The sequence below is a fragment of the Chenopodium quinoa genome, unplaced genomic scaffold (genome assembly GCF_001683475.1).
Source record: "Chenopodium quinoa cultivar QQ74 unplaced genomic scaffold, ASM168347v1, whole genome shotgun sequence".
Lineage (NCBI taxonomy): Eukaryota > Viridiplantae > Streptophyta > Magnoliopsida > Caryophyllales > Amaranthaceae > Chenopodium > Chenopodium quinoa.
In genome coordinates this window covers 2,915,446-2,937,486 of record NW_018744991.1, presented here as the reverse complement: position 1 = coordinate 2,937,486, position 22,041 = coordinate 2,915,446, and the positions used below count along the sequence as shown (strand labels likewise).

General features: G+C 33.0%; 2 protein-coding genes and 1 pseudogene across 3 annotated transcripts; 1 reads left to right on the top strand and 2 right to left on the bottom strand.

Annotated features, from left to right (window-relative positions):
• Positions 1–393: 393 nt before the first annotated feature.
• Positions 394–3,428, bottom strand: LOC110706983 (two-pore potassium channel 1-like). Of its 2 annotated transcripts, XM_021884991.1 has the most exons (4): positions 3,045–3,428; positions 2,878–2,953; positions 1,500–2,437; positions 394–1,375 (listed from the first exon to the last, which is right to left on the bottom strand). In XM_021884991.1, the coding sequence occupies exons 3-4, from the start codon at positions 2,420–2,422 to the stop codon at positions 1,186–1,188; spliced, it is 1,113 nt and encodes a 370-aa protein (XP_021740683.1). In that variant the 5' UTR covers positions 2,423–2,437; positions 2,878–2,953; positions 3,045–3,428; the 3' UTR covers positions 394–1,185. The 2 variants fall into 2 exon arrangements, with proteins under 2 accessions (XP_021740683.1, XP_021740684.1); XM_021884992.1 differs by lacking the exons at positions 2,878–2,953; positions 3,045–3,428 and adding an exon at positions 2,563–2,867.
• A 1,498-nt stretch (positions 3,429–4,926) lies between these two features.
• Positions 4,927–8,930, top strand: LOC110706785 (F-box/LRR-repeat protein At4g14103-like). The gene is made up of 6 exons (XM_021884735.1): positions 4,927–5,124; positions 5,976–7,061; positions 7,151–7,322; positions 8,075–8,109; positions 8,209–8,349; positions 8,697–8,930. Exons 2-6 carry the CDS (start codon positions 6,009–6,011, stop codon positions 8,928–8,930), a joined length of 1,635 nt encoding a protein of 544 aa, XP_021740427.1. The 5' UTR covers positions 4,927–5,124; positions 5,976–6,008.
• A 7,837-nt stretch (positions 8,931–16,767) lies between these two features.
• On the bottom strand, positions 16,768–20,870 carry LOC110706980 (annotated as a pseudogene).
• Between the last annotated feature and the right edge of the window lie 1,171 nt (positions 20,871–22,041).

Genomic DNA, 22,041 nt, shown 5'->3' with positions numbered 1-22,041 from the left:
TTTTAGTTATTTTATTTTTTTTTTATTTTTTTTTGACAAATATTTTATTTTTATTGAAACACAAAGAATTCAACTGAAGCAACCTAAATTATTGTTTGTTATACAAGCAAATGGTATACTATTTACAAATATCTATGTACGACTTTATAAAACCATAGAATTAATAAAAGATTGAGTGACCGATCATTTTAGATATGAATTGGCAGTACGACTATTAAAAATTCTCCACTAAGATGACATGATAAGACTAATAAGGGTTTTTTTTTTTTGGGTGTACACAAGGGGCAAAGCCCCAAAAACTGAAAAAACAATACAAAGAAACTAAGGAGGTACTAAACGTGGCACAACCACTCCAATAATACCATTATGTTAAATACCACTAATAAGCTTTATTTTTTTTTTTGGTGCACACGAGGCAAAGCCCCAAAAAACTTAAAAACAATACAAAGAAACTAAGGAGGTACTAAATGTGGCACATCCACTCCAATAACATCATTATATAGAAGACGCCCTAGAGCTTAGTGACTCAACATGATTCTACTACGTAATTCATTTAAATTCAATCCAAAATTGATAAAAAAAAAAGGAATATGAAAGATTTGATACAACATGTGATCCAATTGCAAGCTTCTTTTTGTGTAAAAAAAATAAAATAAAAAATAAATAAATTTAAAAAAGCTTTGAGGAATTCCTAATTTTTACCCTAGAAAATGTGACTTTGATAGACATGGCATTGGGGTGTTGGCCGTGTTGCACATCCAAGCCAAGCTTGAGGTTGCTCATCTCGTAACATTTATACTCTGAATCAACTTAAGCCCACACTTTTCAAGCCAATAATTAGTAGTTAAAACTTAAATTTGCCTCAACTTTAATTTCATGTAAAGTTGACTTACAGTTCTTTTTCAACTATTTCAAGTTAAAAGGCAGCTCTAACACATCATATACTACTAGTTCAAAGTTCAAACTACTTCAACAAGGTAACTATTAATTCCAAACAATTGGACAAAAAATGTTAGAAGTATAGTGTATCAGAAGATACAGTTTCAGGGTAATATAGCAGGATTCAGGAATTTAGAACCCATACAAATTACTGAAAGAATAGTGATCAGACAACAATCTACATATTTGGTATGATATTGAATATTCAAAGATCAAACTTGCAAAATATCTTCAAACTTCAGTATGTTAAGGAGTCTTCCTCTCAGAAGGCAATTTTGCTGCTGGTGGAGATGATTGAGCTAATGTTATGTCAGCTGTAGATATCGCCCCTGATTGATCAACATCAAGTTCTTTAAATTCTACCATTACAAGTGATATATCTTCCTGTGTAATTTTTCCCATCTCTTTCAGCTTATATAAAGCAAACTCAGCAGCACTGCAGATGAAAACAATCCGAAAATCAGAACAAACAATATTATAGATGGAATATTATATGCTGAAAGCTAAGAAACATATATATAAATGTGGTATTGGATAAGAGTATCTTAAATTTCACATACTCAATAACTCCATCATCGTCGAGATCAGCTGCCTCTATATCAAAATCAGTCATGCACCGGGTAAGAACACGCTCAACCAGATGATTCTGTCTCCTTTCAGAATGTAACTCTGCAAGATAAAGGAAGAACTGTGCTACACATATGGTTCCGATCAAAATCCACAAGATTGCAAAAACTCGACCTCCCATTGAACTAAAACTTGGGTATCCATATCCCAGGGTAGAAACAGTAGCACACACACAATAAAATGCCTCAAAAAATCTCATCTTCTCAACAAACTTCAGAAATAGTGTTCCACTTAGCATAAGAAACAAGAGAAATACAAAAATCAAGACAACTTTATGCTTTGCTTTGTTTCTTTTAATTTTCTTCATAATGTCACTAGGACCAAATTCATGACTCATACTCAATGCTCTAACAAGCAGTGCCTCCTGCTTTTCAACAAGGTAATCTGCCGCCTTGCTAAGGATCAATCCAATCAAAGCCAGCCCTACAAAGACATAAGCAGAAGCAAAGAGCTTTGCAAGGTCGGTATTTGGAGCTAGGTCCCCATATCCAGCCGCGGTCATTGTGATCACACAAAAGTAAAGAGAATCAAGTACAGCATTTGTCTTTTTACCACTGATCTGATTTCTGATCAGGTAGAAGCAGAGAACACCAACACTGAGGTATATAATCAAGGCCACGGCTACTTTTCTGAGGCTTGGGTGAATACTCTTCAATAGATTTTCTGGACTTTTTGTAGAAGCATTATTATCAGCTGCATCACTACTACTTACTTTTTCAGAAAACTCCCTTACAGGAGCACTCCTTGCACGGCGAAATCTCCTTTTCTTGGCACCATCCTTCTGAAGACGGAATTCTTTTCTAATATCAAAAGACCCTGATAATGCAACTTCCTTTAAGTTTTTACTGGCCATCATATACCAATATATCACCTGCAAAACACCAGAAGCTTAAGTAGCCCCTTCGAGGAAAGAATTGCAATTCTAAACAAGTTCCATTTCTTAGTTGTAAATATACCACAGAAAATCATAGCAACCAAGTTTAAGTACAAACTTACAAGATCAAAAGTCAGATAACAATCATGATAACCCTGTCTCAGATTTGGAAAAAAATGCCAAAATCATTTAATCTTAGTGTGTTATATTTATGTATGTGTTAATGTGTATGATATAATTAAATTCTTTACAATGGCCCATATCTAAGATTTATTCGTCATCATTAATTCACTCATGTTCTCACAAAATAGGTGAATCAATTCTTTATATGATCTAACCCCCTTGCCAATATTAATGAACTCTTTACAAAAACCTCCACAAATAAGAACTTATAGAAAACATAAACTAGCAAAGAGAAATGAGAAAGTAGGACTTACCAATTTATAAATGGAGCTTATAACAGAGAAAAACTCAAGTTGTTGAACTCATGATGATATCACAAGGCAAGAATATCTAAAAATATGGCAACCCAAATACATGAATTAATAATAATTATCTTAGAAAAAATAAAAGTAAAAGTAGTACAGAGTAAAAGTAAGATTACCTTCTCCTTCATTTAAGTTCCATGTTCACATGCTTGTGATTTGTGAAGTTGTACTTCCCTAAACTTAAAATAGCAAGAGAAAGAAAAAAAAAAAGAACATATAAATTAATCAACAAGTGCTACTACCCATGCTATATCTCCATACTACATTTATTATGACTTTAATTGTATGTGTGTCCGGCGTCACCGAACTGGGATTCTTTTCATATGATTTTTAAATGTTCAACCTGCACGATTGAGTTCGTCTACATCACTAGCCTTTATAGTTTCCTATACACCAAAGAAAAATAGATTGTTGATTTTACATCAAATTTTACTTTCAAAACTAACAATAAATAGATTGATAACTAAACATTTATCAATTTTTGCACTTCTTGATGGTAACATTCATTTCAAAAAGGTTAGGCAAGAGTAATACTAATAGCAATAATTTATAGAAAAAACACATTAACGAATATTGAAACCTTGTGTTTAAAGCGAAAGTTAGGCAACCTGCCAACCTGTATTGAAGCGTATAACTTCGGTAAGTAAGATTCTAGGCCACATTATTGGAAATCTTTTTAGAGAACTATGAAGAGTATCATTGGGTTGTACTGTTGTTGCCAAGAATACTAGATTAGTTGGAACTGGAAGAATTTAAATTTTTTTTTTTCCTATATAAAGAAAAATACTGTTCATAAATAATATGCTACAATCTACAATTAAATTTAGGATAGATTGTCCCAAAATAACTGTCTCCTCCTAAATATTATTGTAGGAAAATCATGAATAATTTAGTCAAATCTTTACCTGACCAATTAGACCTGACCAAAACATACTACTAGTATAATAAAATTTTGATTAGTTTGGCTTCAAGTCCTATTCTAACTCAAGCTCACCAAATATCTTCTTTTTGACCATCAATCAACCAATTAATTATTTAGTTTACCGCGTTCATTTCACATAAAATATACGAAATAATATTCAATAAAAAAATAATTTCATTCCAGCAAAAATAATTTTAGTTCTATATAAATAGGTTCAATTTAGTAAACATAAGGTTGTTTTGACTTTTACCACCTACAAAAAACGAAAAAAATTTTCTTTTATCACCTCCATAAAAAGAATTTATTTTATCACCACATAAAAAAAAAAGTTGACTTTTATCACTAATTACCGCCAACTAATGGATTCCGTTTATAAATTTATTAGTGGGGCCTACCATGTCCATGTTTCACCAATAATAGTCCATGTGTCACCATATTGTTGGATTTTTTTTTAGTTTTACCCAATAATATGATGACACGTGGACATAGTAAGTCCCATTAACAGATTTATCGTCGGAATTTATTAGTTTGCAGTAATTGGTGGTAAAAGCCAATTTTTATTTTTTTATGTGATTTTAAAATAAATTTTTTTTATGAAGGTATTAAAAGTAAATAAGTGATTTTTTAGAGGTGGTAAAAATCAAAATTTTATAAAAATAATTTTAGTTTAGTAAAAATCAGTACCTTTGAGAAGAAAATATCATAGAAAATCAGTAAAGCAAAAATAAACGAAAGTGAACGGGACAGTCTTGTATTTTAACTCTTCCACCATTAATTAATTAATTTTTTTTAATTTAATTCCAAGTTCATAAATTAAAAAAAAAAGTATTCCCTCCGTTTTTAAATATTTGCTCCACTTTCCTTTTTCAGCCGTTTTTAATTACTTGCTCCATTTCCTTTTTTAGAAAGTTTTTACAATATTTAATTTATTTGTCATATTTGATGGACCCAACATAATACTCTCTCTCCTCCTATTCTTCTACTACTTTTCCTTTTTACAATTTTTTATTTTCTAACTACCCCACTACCTTAATATTTTATTATTTTCTTCAATTTTTGATAAAACTTCGCGCATGGAGAAATTGAACAAGTATTTAAAAACGGATGGAGTAATTCTTAATTTGACATCTTACCAACAGCTAGACTATATATACGAAGTACGGAGTATAAAGCATTGATAAGGCGCTAAACAATACGCACAGAAAATACAGAAGAAAGCTTTCTCTTCATTCTGTTGTTGAATCTAGCATACTTCCATTGAAGCAGCTTTTGAGGTAAGATGTTTTTTTCTTTTTAATTATTAAAATCATCGAATATCAATTTCAAAATTTAGTGTTAATCCTCAATTTAATTCAATTTAGGGTTCTTCTAAGGTGGACTGATAATAGCCTATATATTGGTTGTAATTTGATTATTTTAAGGATGCATCTACATTGTTACATATTCGATTCCGTACATTTATTCTAACTCGTAAGTTGTTTTACCCGATTCATCCAGTCAATTAGATCAGAATTTAGAGAAGGGAAATTCCCTAAATTTGTTCTTATTAGGGTATTTTGGTGAATAAATCCCCACAATTAAATAAAATTGTTGGTTTATTTACAAAAATACCAAGTGAGAACTATGAGAACTGGGACATGCTCGAGAAACAATGATTGCAGTCTTAGGGCCTGTTTTTATTGACTGGCTAAGCTGAAGTGAACTAAAAATTTTATGAGAGGAGGATATTAGAAACTGAATAGAAAATAATCTGAAGAGAATAGACTCTTGTTATATACTTCCTCCGTTCTTTTTTTTTTTACTAGACCAGCTTTGACTTTCACGCTATTCATTACCCCTCTTTTGACCATATTTTGTGGGATCATTTTGAATTCGTCTCAATAAGTACTATCATAAAATTACCTTTGTTTCATGTTTTTTTCAACTTTGGACATTATTTGTGTGATATAAAATATTCCAAAGTTCCAAAAATATGAAACGGAAGTAGTATATAACTTTTATAATTTTTACTTATGGAGAATGAAAGTTATAGGATTGTAAAATTTTTGCATTGACAAACGTAATAAAAGAAACAGGTCAAGATTTTTTCTAACTGTATTTTCTGATTAATTATTTATATATATAGAGCAGGAATTGCTTGGTGTAGGAGCTCGAGACCATGCAGTGCAATACAACTTATACTACTGTATGGGATGTTCAAAATCACAATGTTAGTCAAGTGTTGGTAGATAGGCTCACCAGTTTGCCTGATGAATTGTTAATTCGGATCCTTTCTTTGCTTCCCACCAAGGATGCTGCCGCTACTTCTGTCTTGTCTAGGAGATTGAGGCGTGTTTTCCCTTTGCTTACAAGCCTTGACTTGGATATTTCACCTATATCTCTTTGTTTGGAACATCCCTATGCAATTGAACGTTTCCCCACTTTTGTGAGCTTTGTCGATACTTTACTCCAAGCACATCAATCTCAGTATCTCACCAAGTTTAGACTTCATGTTAACACTGCGGACTTTGATACAACCTACTTTAAGTATAATGGTTGCACTGTTATTGGGTGTAAGCAAGGTTGTCTCCCTCACTTGAAATCTCCGGGACTTTATACGTGGATCTCTTATCCATTGAACCTTTGCGGCCTTAGGGAGCTTGACCTCCGCATTCTGGTGAGGGAACCAGGTGATTCCCAGCTGCCCCCGGCTATTTTCACATGTGAAACGTTGGAGACGTTGAAGCTCGAGGTCAATCTTGGTCTTGATCAAGTTTTTACCATGCCATCTTATCGTCTTCCAAACTTGAAACTGCTTCTCTTCTCTTCGCTTTCTCTTTCTGAGGATGGCTTTCTGCCGAGGCTAGTTTCAAGCTGTCCTGTACTTGAAGACCTTACATTCAAACCCTGTACCAACCATGTCAACATCACAGCTATAACATCGACATCCCTTCGAAGATTGTGTTTAATAATGATTAAATGGCCTGATTTTCAAGAAGATAACAGTGACTTTGTGCTTATCAATACTCCCAATTTGGAGCTCCTTGAATACCGTGATAATTTAGCTAAATGTTACTCAATCCCAGCAATGCATTGTCTTGTTAAAGCAGTTTTGCGGATAGAGAGTCTCTTAAAATTTGAGGAATCTGTACCAATGATTGAGGTAATGCTTAGCCTCGTTAGACCCTTGTCTTATGCTCAACATTTATCGTTGTGCAGCTTTATAGTACAGGTATGTCTCAAACTCTAATTTTGTTTTAAGCTGAATTATCCTTTTATCTGTACATTATGAATTATGAAATTTACCAATTGTGGTTGTAGGAGTTCGACTATGTTGATGAAAAGGTCTTAAAGGATCAACTGCCCGTGTTTCCTAATCTGACACATCTAGAGCTGGGTGGTGGCGGTACTGATAATTACTGGAATAAACTGTTGTTGCCCCTTCTCATTTCTCAACTGTTCACCTGTCTTAGAAACACTTGTTTTCACAGAGGTTGTTGTGTGATTTTAGTATCATTATTTTTTATTTTAGTGTTCCACCCGATTCACCCTTTGGGTTAATCCGAATTTGAGGATTTGAGGACTAGTTGTGGGTGGTTAGATTTCAGTCTTATGTCAATTGTTGTTGCGGGACATAGAACACAGGTTTTTCCTTCGGAAGGTTGTTATATACACTCAGGTTACTGTACACCCATGAGTATTTGAGATGTTCTCATTTTGATGATTATTTTTCATTTTATTAATAAACTAGGTTAAAATCCCGTGCAATGCACGGTTGATAGATTTTTTTAATAATAATATTACAAAATATAAAGTATATAAAAAAAATTCTCGAATATTTCATTTGAGTATAAGTGGAATATGGTTGTCAAACTGGAAATAAAATACATAAGGTATAAGTAGTTTACTAAAAGATTTTGCCAAAAAGAAAAAAAAAAAAAAAAAGCGAAAAAGGCGGGAAAATTTTTCACAACATAATGACAAGTGTCATGGAAGGATTCGCTTTTAGTATAGGTTAATAGATAAAGATCAAAAACCAACCCATAAGTTAGTCGGGGTACACTAGGGTGTATATAACAAATTCTACCTCCTATTAAGTGTTGTTCCAATCAGCACTACACTAACAACCAATTGGTCTTAGTATCATTATAAGTTCATGGAATCGATCACATATGGGCAATGTTGTAAATCTAAGTTTATTTTACAAATTTTAAATTTTGATTATTATTGTTGCTTACTTTGCAGGGACTCACTATGTATTACAGTGCCGAACACTCTACGTATGGTCGCATAGTCACACACTGTTCGTATAGGAGAGAAGAACTGGAGTTGGAACAAGAATTTTTTAGTACAGATCATGAAATCCCTTTATGTTGCAGGTATCGCCTCAAAAGAGTAGTGATAAAGGAATACTATGGATTAGGACGGGAAGTAGGAATGATCCAGTTTCTCCTGAGACATGCATTAGTTTTGGAGGAACTGGTCATATGCTTATCACAATATCGAACTCCAAATCAGATGTCAGTCGAGAACACATTGAATAATTTACCAAAAGCCTCAGTCGCCTGTTCGATTAAAGTATTATGATCACCATGGTCCATGGCATCCCACAAGTTATCATCTATTTATTCTTACTTACAAATTGTTCTAATTTGTGGCATTTTTATTTAATAACTATTGCTAAATGCTTTTCCTGAAGGTGCATTGGATGTTTTTTTTCTTTTTTCAAGTATCTTATCTCATTGGATGTTTAACTTCTTGTTGAACATTCATTTCTTAAAGGTTAGGGAAGAGTCAATCAATCAACCTTAATCCCATAAGTGGGGATTAGGGATTATTGAGACCTTGTATTTAAAGCAAAAGTTAGGCAACCTGCCAACCTGTATTGAAGCGTATTACTTCAGAAAGTAAGATGGTGTCGCTGGAAGGAGGAGGTGATGCAGATGGTGGTGACATGGTGGAATTGGTGGTGTCGGTGGAAGGAAGCTTCAATGGATTATTAATTGCCTATTTTGATGACTTAGCAGGGACTAAGCATAGATTGACAAAATTTGTTGATCTAATAGATCAACTGGGACTCCCCCAACCCGAACTTGCATGATGATAAAGGAGAATGGCTCTCCAGGAAAAGCATAGCTAGGTATAATGGATCTAACCCCGCAGATAGCAATCAATATAATATCAGCTCCAGTGACTATGACAATTCCTATGTATTCTACTCCAATACATAGTAAAAGTCATGGCATCTGACTTGAACAAAAGACGATCCCAACTGAGGTTGTCCTCTGGTGAGTTGTTATGATCTCGAACAGCTTTATCATGGACAGAACCAGACTTAATTCCATCTAACTTGTACTGAATAGAAGATTCCTTCAGATCTTCAAGTAGATCCAACATCCTACTCCAGTGAGCCTCACTTCCTTGGCAACATTTGCTCAACAACAGTGACTCAGTATCTGCAAAATTCACCCTATTCGGGAACAAGTGATGAGTCTATTTTATATATGTTTTTATTCTTTGTCCCACGATCATATTTGTGCTTATTTGAGCTATACGGAGCTTATTTTTTATTACTAATATACGTTTTCTAGTGTTTTTGTAGAGTTAATATTATTTTGTAGGAATTTGTAGATATATTAAATTCCCGAGCTTATTAAACCACTACGAAGATATTGAAATTTAATCGTATTTTATGACCGTATGTTTGAAGCTTAAGGTCGAGCTAATTAAAGTTAGTTCGGTGATTAAGAGCTTGATTGGTTTGTAGTAGAAGAGTACTAATTTTGTTACAGTCTAATACGAAGTACTAAAGAATTCAAGCCCAAGGCAAACAAACAGGCTTGATCGGGCTGAGCTCGGGCGGAAGTTCCGTATGTTGTGAACTAATTTGGGTTTGTAAAGTTGGGCCTGCTGTTTTGGGCATCGTCGGTTTGGGTGGATTATACCTAACTCACAGAGCTTTCACGCAACATCTTGATATACAAAGTAATTAGTTTTGGTGGGAAAGAAGGTTTGACTTTAACTAAAATTCCAATTTCCTTTCTTATAAGAGGAGGGAGTTACGTAGGAGTAGGAGTTAGGTAGGTTTTCTTAGTTTAGTTTTTTCAGATTAATTTTAGTTTTGTTTCTGTTTCTACTCTTCATATCAATTCTATTATTTTGTTTTACTGTTATTATTCTCTTTATATTAATTCTTATTTTTATTATGTTTAATTTAATAGATTTGATTAGTTTAGTTTTAATTCTGCACAAATAGTTTAATTCTAGGGTTGTGGGGATTCATAAATAATATGAAGGGGTAACTTATTATTGTTGAATGTTATTGCTTAATTAAATTTCCTATTGATAGATTTAATGCTATGCAATTAGATTTGGCTAGGTTTAATTGTATAAGTTATGCAAGATTTATTTATTCGAGAATCGAGAGTTGAGAATTGATGTTTAGGCTTAGTTTCTATGTGCAAGTTAATTCTTAAATGGTTAAATCAAGATTTCGAGATATGCGATTTAATACTGGTAGATTAATTATGTGGTTGTAATACGTAGCGAAATCTCTTTATGATCTTATTAATTAATGCATTGATGATTGATTATTGTGTTTTACCCTGAAATATTATTTATTGGTGAACCTATGCCCTAGTATTTTATTAATTGATTTCTCTCTATTCTTAATCTCCTTAGTTTAATTCCTTTCATAACAACAATTTGGCTACTTAATAATTTAGAATATTTTAATTAACTAGGAATAAATTAACATGTTTTCCTGTGGATTCGACCCTACTTCCCTATCTATTATTAATTAGTGATTTTAGGAATTACTTTTGATTAGGTGATACGACTTTAGCCTGTCAATAAATCCCCTTATTCCCTTATTAAAAAGGTCATATGAGATGTCACGACAATATTATTTGCCACGTGACAGTGTCATGTGAAAAAGTATTTTCCACGTGGCAGTGGCACAACATCAAAAAAGTATTTTTCACGTGGCAATGTCTTACGTCATGCGAGTAAATTAGTCAATGTTAAAGTATTTTCTACCAAATAACGAGTTAATCACTTATTAAAGGCTAAGGGGCTACTCATCCTATTACCATATGGTTTTGGGATGGAACCTCCCGCAGCATAATGGTTATCAATAGTAAATATTCTTCTACATGTCAGGTTTATTTGAGTTAAGCACCCAATTAGGTACTCAATTCTTTAAAATTTCACCGTTTAGGTACTCAATTCTTTTTACTTTGCTTTTGGGTACTGAGTTAAGAATTCAAGCCAAAAAAATTAAATCAGCCAAAGAATTGAGTACCTTGGGTTAAAGAATTTAGTACCCTTGGTTAAGTATGTGGGCCCCACCCGATTAAAAAATTAATATTTATATAAAAAAAATATTTATAATAGTTCCATTTACCCTACTAACAATATAATGACATGAATACCTACATTGTAGGCCACCTTCTTTACTCAATTGGGAAGTTTGCCGACTACTCAAAATGTAAGCTAAGGGACCGATGAAGTTTACAATGGAGGTACACAAGAACACAACAAATTGTTTCATTTATCCAATCAATAGCATTGTGCCACGAGGATTTGAGGAAATTCATTTTTTTTAAATTTTTTTTTTTATGTTAAAACCTTAAATCATAGTAGTATTAATTAGGTACTGTAGTATATAAATCCTAATATTAGGTGAATTTATAGATAGGTGTGTTATTCTAATACAAAATAAATGGTAAAAATATTGTATTTTTACTAACTAGTCTTTTGGCCCTTGCAATGCACGGAATGTTTTTACAATATAGATTTTATTTTGTAATATGTTTTAATTGAAAAAACATAGTTTATAAAAGAGAAGAAAGGTGAAAATTAAATGCAATTGTAGAAGATATTAAGTTGGGGGAAAGTGAATCAAATAACATTCACATGTATTGAATTAAAGCTATAAAGGGGATTAATGAATGAATTAATGAAAAGGTGAGGTGGCATGTGCCATTGGTGAAAAACTAAGTTTACATGTGGCATGATGGAAATGATGGTTTGTGTTTTTAAATACTAAAATAAAGTATAGAGTATAGATATAGATTAGCTATTACATGCTGTCCTTTTTATTTAAAAATGATTAATTAGTTGGATGGTGTAAATTTAAAGCAATTATTGTCCAAAACATGCACTTCTAATAATTTCTAACTAGTCTTTTAATCTGTGCACGCGATGCCGCCGAGGCGTGCGTGCACTGGTTTTTCGTGATTTCATTTTGACCTATGACTTAAAAAAAACATTAATTAAGGGCTTGTTCACATTTATTTTATAAATATTAATCATTAATTAGTCTAATTCAATACATTTTTTTTTATAAATATTAATTTTTTAATCGAGTGGGGCCCACATACTTAACCAAGGGTACTAAATTCTTTAACCCAAGGTACTCAATTCTTTGGCTGATTTAATTTTTTTGGCTTGAATTCTTAACTCAGTACCCAAAAGGCCTAGTAAAAAGAATTGAGTACCTAAAAGGTGAAATTTTAAAGAATTGAGTACCTAATTGTGTGCTTAACTCGGTTTATTTCAAATTCAAAGTGTATGCGTAATAATTGACGTTTATCCTTAATAAAATTCTTCCAATCGTATTTTGTCGACAAATATGTGTACAGGGTATTATTGTTGAAATAAAATTAGTTATTAAAATATGAAAAATTAATTAAAATAAATAATATTAAAATTATTTATGTATTAACAAATTACATGAAATTGTTATAAAATAAATATTATAATGCACTGCTAAAATGTGGCCTTGCTTTTTCAAGTAAGGAAAATATTTTCCACTCTTCGTAAATCTAACAATTTTTTGGGCTTTAGATTAAAAAAATTAAAGAGACACCTGAAAATTATATCTTGAAGCTATAGTCTATAAATATATGTCAAGGTGGGACAATAATGTATTGTTGAATTGGTTTTGAATCTTAGCCATTTTAAAAGTTCAATATTAGGGCTGATGAAAAACCTGACTCGCAAACAAAAAATCAAGTAATTTTTTTTAGATTTTAAATTTGTTTAGATCATCAAGTACTTAACCCATTAAAATTCACGGGTTGACGGGTGGGTTAAAGGTCATAATTCTCTTAATGGGTACCCAGCCTACCTGCTGATCCGTTTATTTGCTTTTTTTTTTTAAAAAAAAAAAAAATTCACTTGTTTTTTTTTTATTTTTATATTTTGTAGTGGTTTGAAGAATTAATGGAGGAATCTATATTGGAAATCAAACGATTGATATCTCAACATGAGTATGACGATGCTGCAAAATTAGGCTCTTCACTACTTGAACAAAAGGCGGTTAAAGATGATGCTAATCTTAGTGCAATTTTCAATGAGCTAATAGCTCAAATTTATGGCTTGAAATACCAACCTTATCTGATGATGTTCTCTCATATGCTAAACATGTTATGAAATACAGAGCCAATACCAAAGCTAATTTTAACTTCTGTGAGTCCGTGCCACATATAACTCAGTGTTATGTTAATAGTCGTTATTATGAAATTGTTGTTGGAATGTATGAGGATGACATGAAGTTGGCTAAAGAAACAAGTAATCAAGAATTTGTCGGATATTTGGGTAGAAAATGGAAGAACTTAAGAAAATGATGCAAGACATAGGTATCTTGTTCAATCAAGAGTTTTATGATAATGTTAACTTCCCTATATTAAAATTTTATGAAAATTTCTACTCCGTTCGTCCCTAAATTACATTTCTTTTTGGAAATTTACACGGGAATTAAAGAGTAAAGAATAAGACAAATAACAATAATTAGATAATGCAATGGGAAGTACAAAGATAGATTAGTTATTACTCATGACATGTCATCAATACTTTGCAAAAAAAAAAAAAAACCAATCAAATGCTCCTAATTCAAAATTTTTAACCAATCATATTTATTGTAATTTGGCACAAGGATTATGAGTGAGATTAGGTAAGGATGAGTGAGAAAGCATTAAATATAAAACAAAAAAAGAGAGTTGATTTACTAAAAAAAAATTATCAAAAATAGAAAGAAGGAATGTAATTTAGGGACGGAGGGAGTACTAATTTTTAATTTTTGTGCAGAAAATTTTGAGAATGAAGAGGCTACATCATCAAAGAAGGGAAAAAAGCAAATAAGCAACAATCAAAACAAAGCTTCAAAATCGCAAGAAAAGGTATCTGAAAGGCCAAAAGAAAAAGAAAAGAAGACATCATCAAAGAATAAAAAAAAGCAAACAAGCCACAAACAAACTTCAGAATCGCAAGTCAAAGAAAAGAAGTCTTCGGAATGCAAAATAGAGAGTGAGCAGAAAGAGGGGAAAGATGGTGAGCTGCTGAAACAGAGGGTTAGCAAGGATGAGGTGGATAAAAAGGAAAGTTGTGCTTTTCCGAGTCCAGCTGATAAGTATGCAACTTCTATCACAATTTCATTAGAGTCCTCTTTGCAATCTGGAAACTATAGAGGTACTGCAAAAGATGTCCTTTCATTGCCAAAATCCTTCATTGTGACAAATCAATTCGAAGTTGCCAATTTTAAAGTTTTACAGTCATTGTGCTACTCCGGCTTAATAAGTCTGCTTATTTTTTCATTACAGAGCGTGTTTATGTTATTAATGAGTTTTTTGGATTGGAATTAGAGAGTTTCCGCAAGAATTCAAGTTGGAAGACTTGGTTTAATTTTATTTATAATAAATTTTGGGTCATTTTTAGGGATATAATCAAGGGACTTCTGTTTTTTGTTTTTTAGTGATAGAGGAGCGTGTTAATGTCTCATTTGGTTTATATGTGACTATGAGAGGTCGGGGAAGGGTGTTACCTGCTATGAAGCGTAGTAGGAACACGAAACAGGATGTTAAGGATTTTGTTCATAGGATGTTGGATATAATCCGCTTGCCATTACCTGAGCAATCTGATTTACAACTTTTAACACTGCCTCTTGAGCTAAAACATCTACTTTCAAGTGTTCCTCGGTTTAGACTATATTCCTCCCTCTTTTATGTTGGATCATCCTTTTTTTTTGGTCGAAAGAAGAAAAGATCAATTATATTTCTAAATTGAGGAGAATTGAGGGAAAATGTGGGATGGTTCTTGAAGAAGTGTTTCAGGAGGATGCACTCTTTGTAAATTGGAAGGATAAGCTCCAGGGGGTTTACTATAGCGTGTGGGCAAAAGGCGATCCCGACGATCCAAGTAGGAAACTTCCACGCCATGAATTGCCTGAAGGTGTGTATTTTGTGAAGGTTTACCGTTTACAAATCGACATTATACGTTTTTTTGGAGCCGTATATAGGCATGCTAATCAGAGTGAATATGATGAAGCTCGTGATTTTCAGGTTTGTTTTTCTTTTAAAACTGTATGATTGTTTATTTTATGATTATGTGTATTGATACATTACCTAAAATTTGCATATTATTATTTTCATATTAAATAGTTCAATGCTAAATAAACTTTAATTTATAAATATTTTGAAAAATATTTTATAATTAAAAACAAGTACGGTCAATTGATCCTGATTCACTCCTGGTGAGGAATGGGTTTGAATTATTCTAACGAAGAACAAACCAAAACAGAGAAGAATAAATAGAGAGAAATAAAAAATTTCCAACAGACTACTTGCGATTACTATCATTTTTGCGGTTTTTATTAAATATATTTTTCCACTTAAATTTCCAACCCTTTAGAAGGAAATAAAAATTTGAAAGAAAAAAAAAGTTTACATACTAATTTTTACTTAATTTTCCTACCCATTATAAACAATTTTTTAAAAAAGGGTTAGATATAAATTTATATAATTCAAAATTTAGCAAAATAAAAATAAGATACATAATAATATAAAATTTAAATGAAAAAAAAAAATTAAAGTATACCAAACAATTGTTGCCGGAGTGATTTTTTTTTTTTTACTAAATTATCGTAAGGTTTTTTTTTTTTTTTTAACTAATTTTGTCAATTGGCCACAGAAAACGTAAGCACTAACCTCAAAAAACATTTCAAACTCTTCTTTTAACTCATTCCTCCTTTTCAAATTCCCAACCAACTCATTTCTCACCACACAACAACATAAATCCCACAACAATGGCATCCTCACCCGCCGCCGCTGCCGCTGCCACCACCAACACACTCCAAGACAGAGTCGCCATCGTAAAAGTCATTTCAAAAAGGTTAGGCAAGAGTAAACAAAGATCAGTTTTGGCACTTCTTGCTGAACATTCATTTCAGAAAGGTTAGGCAAGAGTAATAGCTATAATTTATAGAAATAACACATTAATGAATATTGAAACCTTGTATTTAAAGCAAAAGTTAGGCAACCTGCCAACCAGTATTGAAGCATATTACTTCGGAAAGTAAGATTCTAGGCCACATTATTGGAAATCTTTTTAGAGAACTCTAAAGAGTATCACAGGGGCAATCACAGGTAGCACTTAACTATGAATAATGGATCTGACCTCGCAGATAGCAATCAGCTCCGGTGACTATGAATAATGTATCTGACCTCGCAGATAGCAATCAGCTCCGGTGACTAAGACGATTCCTGTATATTCTACTCCAATACACAGTAAAAGTCATGGCATCTGACTCGAACAAAAGACGATCCCAACTGAGGGAGTTTTCACTTTTATCCCATACTCTCCTTCCTTTCACCTCTAGCACAGAGGTCATTATTGCAAAAGCCTGACAGCATGATAGATACATTCCAGATACATAAACTTCGAAATCACGCATCATTGGGTTCTACTATTGTTGCCCAGAATACTAGATTAGTTGGAACTAGAAGAAAGATAAACAAAAAACGATGTACTATCCTAAGCAATTAGGAGGCATATAGGTAAAAAGCCTTCCAAATTGATGAAGATAGTTTTTAAAGATGCCACAGACCATGTCAGACTTAAAACTCAGGACATTACACATGAGATACAGGCTGTGAAGAGACAATAAATTAACCGGCATTTTAATTGTATGCAAGTTCTCTGTATAACAGCATCATAGGTTATAATAAACATATATCACGTCCTAGTTTGGAGCTAAATTCCTAAAACATTGTACAGAATACAGATACATAGCAACTGAACAAAAGCTAAGAAATGTTTATCATAATTTTAGTATATGGACTGAAAAGAATTGAAATAATATGAAAATCAGAACCGTGGTTAAAGCATGGCCAGGAGATCGAGGAATAAGTGAAACCAGAGAACTCAGAGATCGAGCCACTTACAACATAGCTGATGTACGAATGTATGATGTGATCTTGAATATTCATATATACTTCGTATATTATATATAGACAAATAAAGTCTCAAATGTTTTCAAAAATGCCTTATCAACAAGGTCTCCCCTGATCAGAAGTTGATCCTTTTGCTTGTGGAGATGATTGAGCTAGTGCTAAATCAGACACGGATAAAGTTCCTGACTGATCAACATCCAATTCTTCAAATTCTTCCATCATAAGAGATATATCGTCCTGAGTGATTTTTCCCAACTCTTTGAGCTTATATAGAACAAATTCAGCAGCACTGACAGAATTCAGAATACAGAACAAAGTTAATATAAGCACATAATTTACTTAATGCTGGAAAGACTTTACTTTCTCTTGTATAGTTCGAGCAAGCTTGTGACTTTGTGAGGAATCAAAAGTATATAAATCCTCAAAAAAAAAAAAAAAAAAAAAAAAAAAAAAAAAAACACAGAAAGATGAGGGAGAAAAAAAAAGAGAAATTGTACAAAGAAACATGATATTTCATTTTTAATTAAAGCTCCATCATCATCACTAACAATTAAATCATACCGTTTACTTCAGCAACAGAAAATTATGCAATTCAAGGAGAGAATGTACCAAGGCTTTGTTCTCACCACCTATACATATATAAATTAAGGACACAAAACTCCAAGTAAGGCCAAGAGGTTCAGAAAAGGTTCAAGAAGTGGTTATAAGTTCTGATATGGGCTACTAGAGTTAATTCTTAAGATCAAATAAGTCAAGATTAGGCCAAAAAGTTCACATATATTAAGACAAGTAAAAATTTGTTCAGATAAGGGCTAATAAAGAAGGTAAGATGCATAACTTTCACTTACTTAACAACTCCATCATCATCGATATCAGCAGCCTCAAGATCCACATTGGTCATATGTCGAGTAAGAACACAGTGCACAAGGTACTTTTGTCTCTTTTCAGTGTTTATCTCAGTAAGATAGAGGAAAAACTGAGCTAAGCATATTGTGCTTGTCAGAATCCACACAACTGCAAATAAACGACCTCCCTCAGTTGAGAAACTGCGATCACCATAACCAAGGGTAGTGATGGTACAACAAACACAATAAAACGCGTCTACAATATCCAATTTCTCAACAAATGTCAAGAAGAGTGTTCCAGTCATGATGAGTATCAAGAGAAATATTAAGGACAAGATGAATTTGTATCTAGATTTGTTTGTTTCAATTTCCTTCATAATATCGCTTGGACCAAGTTTTTGTCTCATATGCAAAGCTTTAACCATCAATGCTTCCTGCTTCTCAACTAGATAATCTGCTCCTCTACTAAGAACCAATCCAACCAAAGCCATGCCTATGAAGACAAAGGCACAAGCAAGGAGCTTTCCAGATACTCTGTGGGACCAGGTCCCCATATCCGACTGTAGTCATGGTGACAATGGTGAGATATAGAGCATCAACAACGTCATTTGTTTTTTGACCACTAATGTGATGTCTGACTAAGTAAAAGCAAATGACGCCAACAACCAGGTAAATGAACAAATATGCAGCTACTCCTATTAAACTAGGATGCAGACTCCCAAATACAGATTCAGATATTCTAGCAGAAGCAGCACTGCCATCTACTTCTCCAGGAATGTGCTCAGCAAGAGGTGCACTTTTTACCCGGCGAAACCTTCTCTTCTTGACTGCATCCTTTTGATTTGAGGGTTTTGATATTAGGGACTCCTTTAAGTCATTATTATGGGCCATCAGACCATGTCACACCAATAACTGTTATATTTCAGTTATAACCTACAAAACGTACTCTAGAAGTTTAGGAATTCATATTCTCACCCAGAGAGAAGAAAATAGTCTCATCATGAAAACACAAACAAGGATATACATAGAGGGTATTAATGATATCTTATCATGACTATGCATCAGCATATTTTTTGGAATTAGTGACAGCATCTTTTACCCCAAGAGTTACCAGAGCAACCGTTTTAGCTCATATCAACTTAGAACATGAATAGTTCAGAAAACAATGTCAGGTTTTTAAAACCAAAATTCATCCAGTTTACTTTGGCAAATATGATGGGTTCCGTGTAAATAGCCTAATATCTAATTTTTCACGTGGACGCTTCTCTTAGGCATAATTATGAAAATTGTTGTTGGCATAAGAAAATGGTTATTAAATTCAAAAGAGGAAAGGAAAATCCTTAATCCCAATAAAGGAACTTAATTTCTCCTAGGTATATCACCACACATACACACACACACACACACACACTTTTGACAAATCGATTACCACAATGAACAATTATCTACCGCAAGTTTGACGCATCAGAAAATTCAATAATCTCTTCATGTGAGCAAGCTGCAGATTAGAATTTGATTCAGCACAGATTAGTCCATCTATTATTTTGTCTGAATCTACCTCCTCCCCATCAATGCCTTGCCTTTGCCATTCAATTCAACAAATTGCTAAGGAACTAAACACATTCTTTGCATACTATTTGCTTCACTTTGGGCCAAAATGTAAGCCATTAGGAGGGTATCTGACATCTCTACAGCCCAGCTGCACAGTACCCTTGGCTTTCAAATTCCAGCCTTCATAATATCATCAAAGACTTTCTTGTTCCATATAAGATATAACCCTTGACTTTCAAACTTGGTCTGTCAAAACTTGAGTAGACACACTCAATGGCAATCAAGTTACATCAAGATGTATTTCTTTTTTTATTTTTTAAGGAAATCAAGATGTATTTCTTAACTTAGGATATATGTGAATCAGGGCACCTTAGTAGCAAAAAAATTGAATAACAATTAACAATTGGAGCCAAACACATTTACTATCATGAAGTTTGTCTAGTGATAAGAAATTAATTGTACCATAATAATCTTCAAGTAAAAAAGAATGCAGCCAGTTGAACTTCTTATTGAAAAAAAAAAAATGGTTTCTACTACTCTATACTAGATAATGAGGCCTAGCTATTTCAATCTTTTTAATGGAATTTTGCTTGGTATGAATCACTAATCATCGTTGATAAAAGTATACAATTGTCTTATCCCCTTTCCAACACAGTGAAGCATGGCATGAATTGCATAATGGACTAACATGAATACGGTGTGCCAAATGAAGACGACTACTGCTAGTCCGCTACTACTATACCACAGCAAACATAGTGCCACGAGCCCACGAAACCCACCCTGGAGGTTGGGGGTATGAAGAGAATTCCTCCCAGGGTATAAAGTTATGTAAACCACTCTGCAATCCTAATGCCATTAAAACCCACCACCACTACCTTCCACCAAGATCCACTTAATACCATTAACCCTGAAAAATCATCGTGTATACCACATTACCACCACACACACATACATATCATCACAGTCCCACCATAGCCAATCTACATAGTCTACAAACATGTGATTGCACACATCGTTTATGAACATAGAGTTCCTATTAACATTAATTACAGCTTAACTTTCCCAATTCATGCCAATAAATGGGTTGTTCTTGTTTCGTCTAAAAGTTCTTTTGCATTTCAAATTTTTTGTGAGACATTCATAGTCCAAACATGAAGAATTTCTAAAGATGAAGGGAAAACGAAGTAAGCAAAATACAATAGAAACAACAATAATACAAAAGTCCCAAAAATGGCTCGGTAACTTATAATTTAACACAATTTAATGGGCAATAATAGAATTTATCAAGAAAATCAACATAATTGAGTAAAATTAAAAGAGTAACAAGCAATTATACTACCGAGGAACATGGGTTAATCAGGGAAGACAAACAAACAAAGTAATTAAAATGGGGTTTAAAATAACTTACAAAGTAAAACTGGGTAATTTCCAAACTGAAGATCGAAACTTTGATTTTCCTGCAGTTTGGCAAGAGAGAAAATTACAAGGAAGATAACTACTGAAGAAATGAGAAATTGAAGATCCAAATAAAAAACAGGCCAAATGTAAACTGTAAAGTTAGCCAAATAAAAGGCCAGTTAAGCTGGAAACTAGGAAGTGGTGCTCGTGGGCCGCTTTAACAAATTGGACACCACATGCTACCAAAAAAGTGGAAACTGATTCAGCATGTTTAAGTAGAGACGTAAAAAACTCATCCGACCTGACTCGATTCGACCTGATTTGAAGTGGTTCTTAAGGAATTGTAAAGGCTAAAGGGAGCAAATTTATTAGTAAGTGACTACTTGGGGTCTCGGGATGACTTTAGATAATTTCAAGATAATTGTATACTGGTATTGCAATATTTATACTGTAAACACTCACTTTTTTTTTTTTTTAAGTGTTATTTTCATATATTTACTTAACTTATCCGAACTTATTTAAATTGATTTAGATAGCAAATCAATGGTTAAGAAATTAAGTTTCATTTAGCATTACATTTGTCCACATATGCTGTCATGGTCAAACGAAAATGATCCTCACTCTAGTAACTCCAACAACCAGCACGTTTAACAGAGTTTAACTCTTTATTTAAGATAAGCACAATCACTAAAATTTATCCCATCCATTACAAATCTGCTTTAAAAGCCAAATTTCAAACATACTTGCCAAGAACAACTAAAATTCGTGCTGAGCATATGGTAACTTCCTTCAGCTCCATACTCTAATTCAACCAATATTTTTCTCAACAAAATTTTCATGATGAGCAATATGCATGATCAATTTCTCACAGGAGCTGAGCATCAGATGGAGGGAGCAATGTTACACAAAGTCACAAAGTGCAATCCTTAGCTAGTTAAACATATATATATACAAAATTCAGTCACTATCTTCCCTCTTCATCGTCAATTCCTCACTGATGTGGTGATTTCTTTGGTGTAGGTTATCTCGCTAAATGGTACTCCAAATCATTTACCAATAACCAACTTCAAGACTGATCAAAATCTAGATCTTTGAATTCTTTCATTACAACTGATATATCATTTTGAGTAAGCTTGTATAATACAAATTCAGCAACTCTGCAAGTCAAAGAATGTGGTATTATATC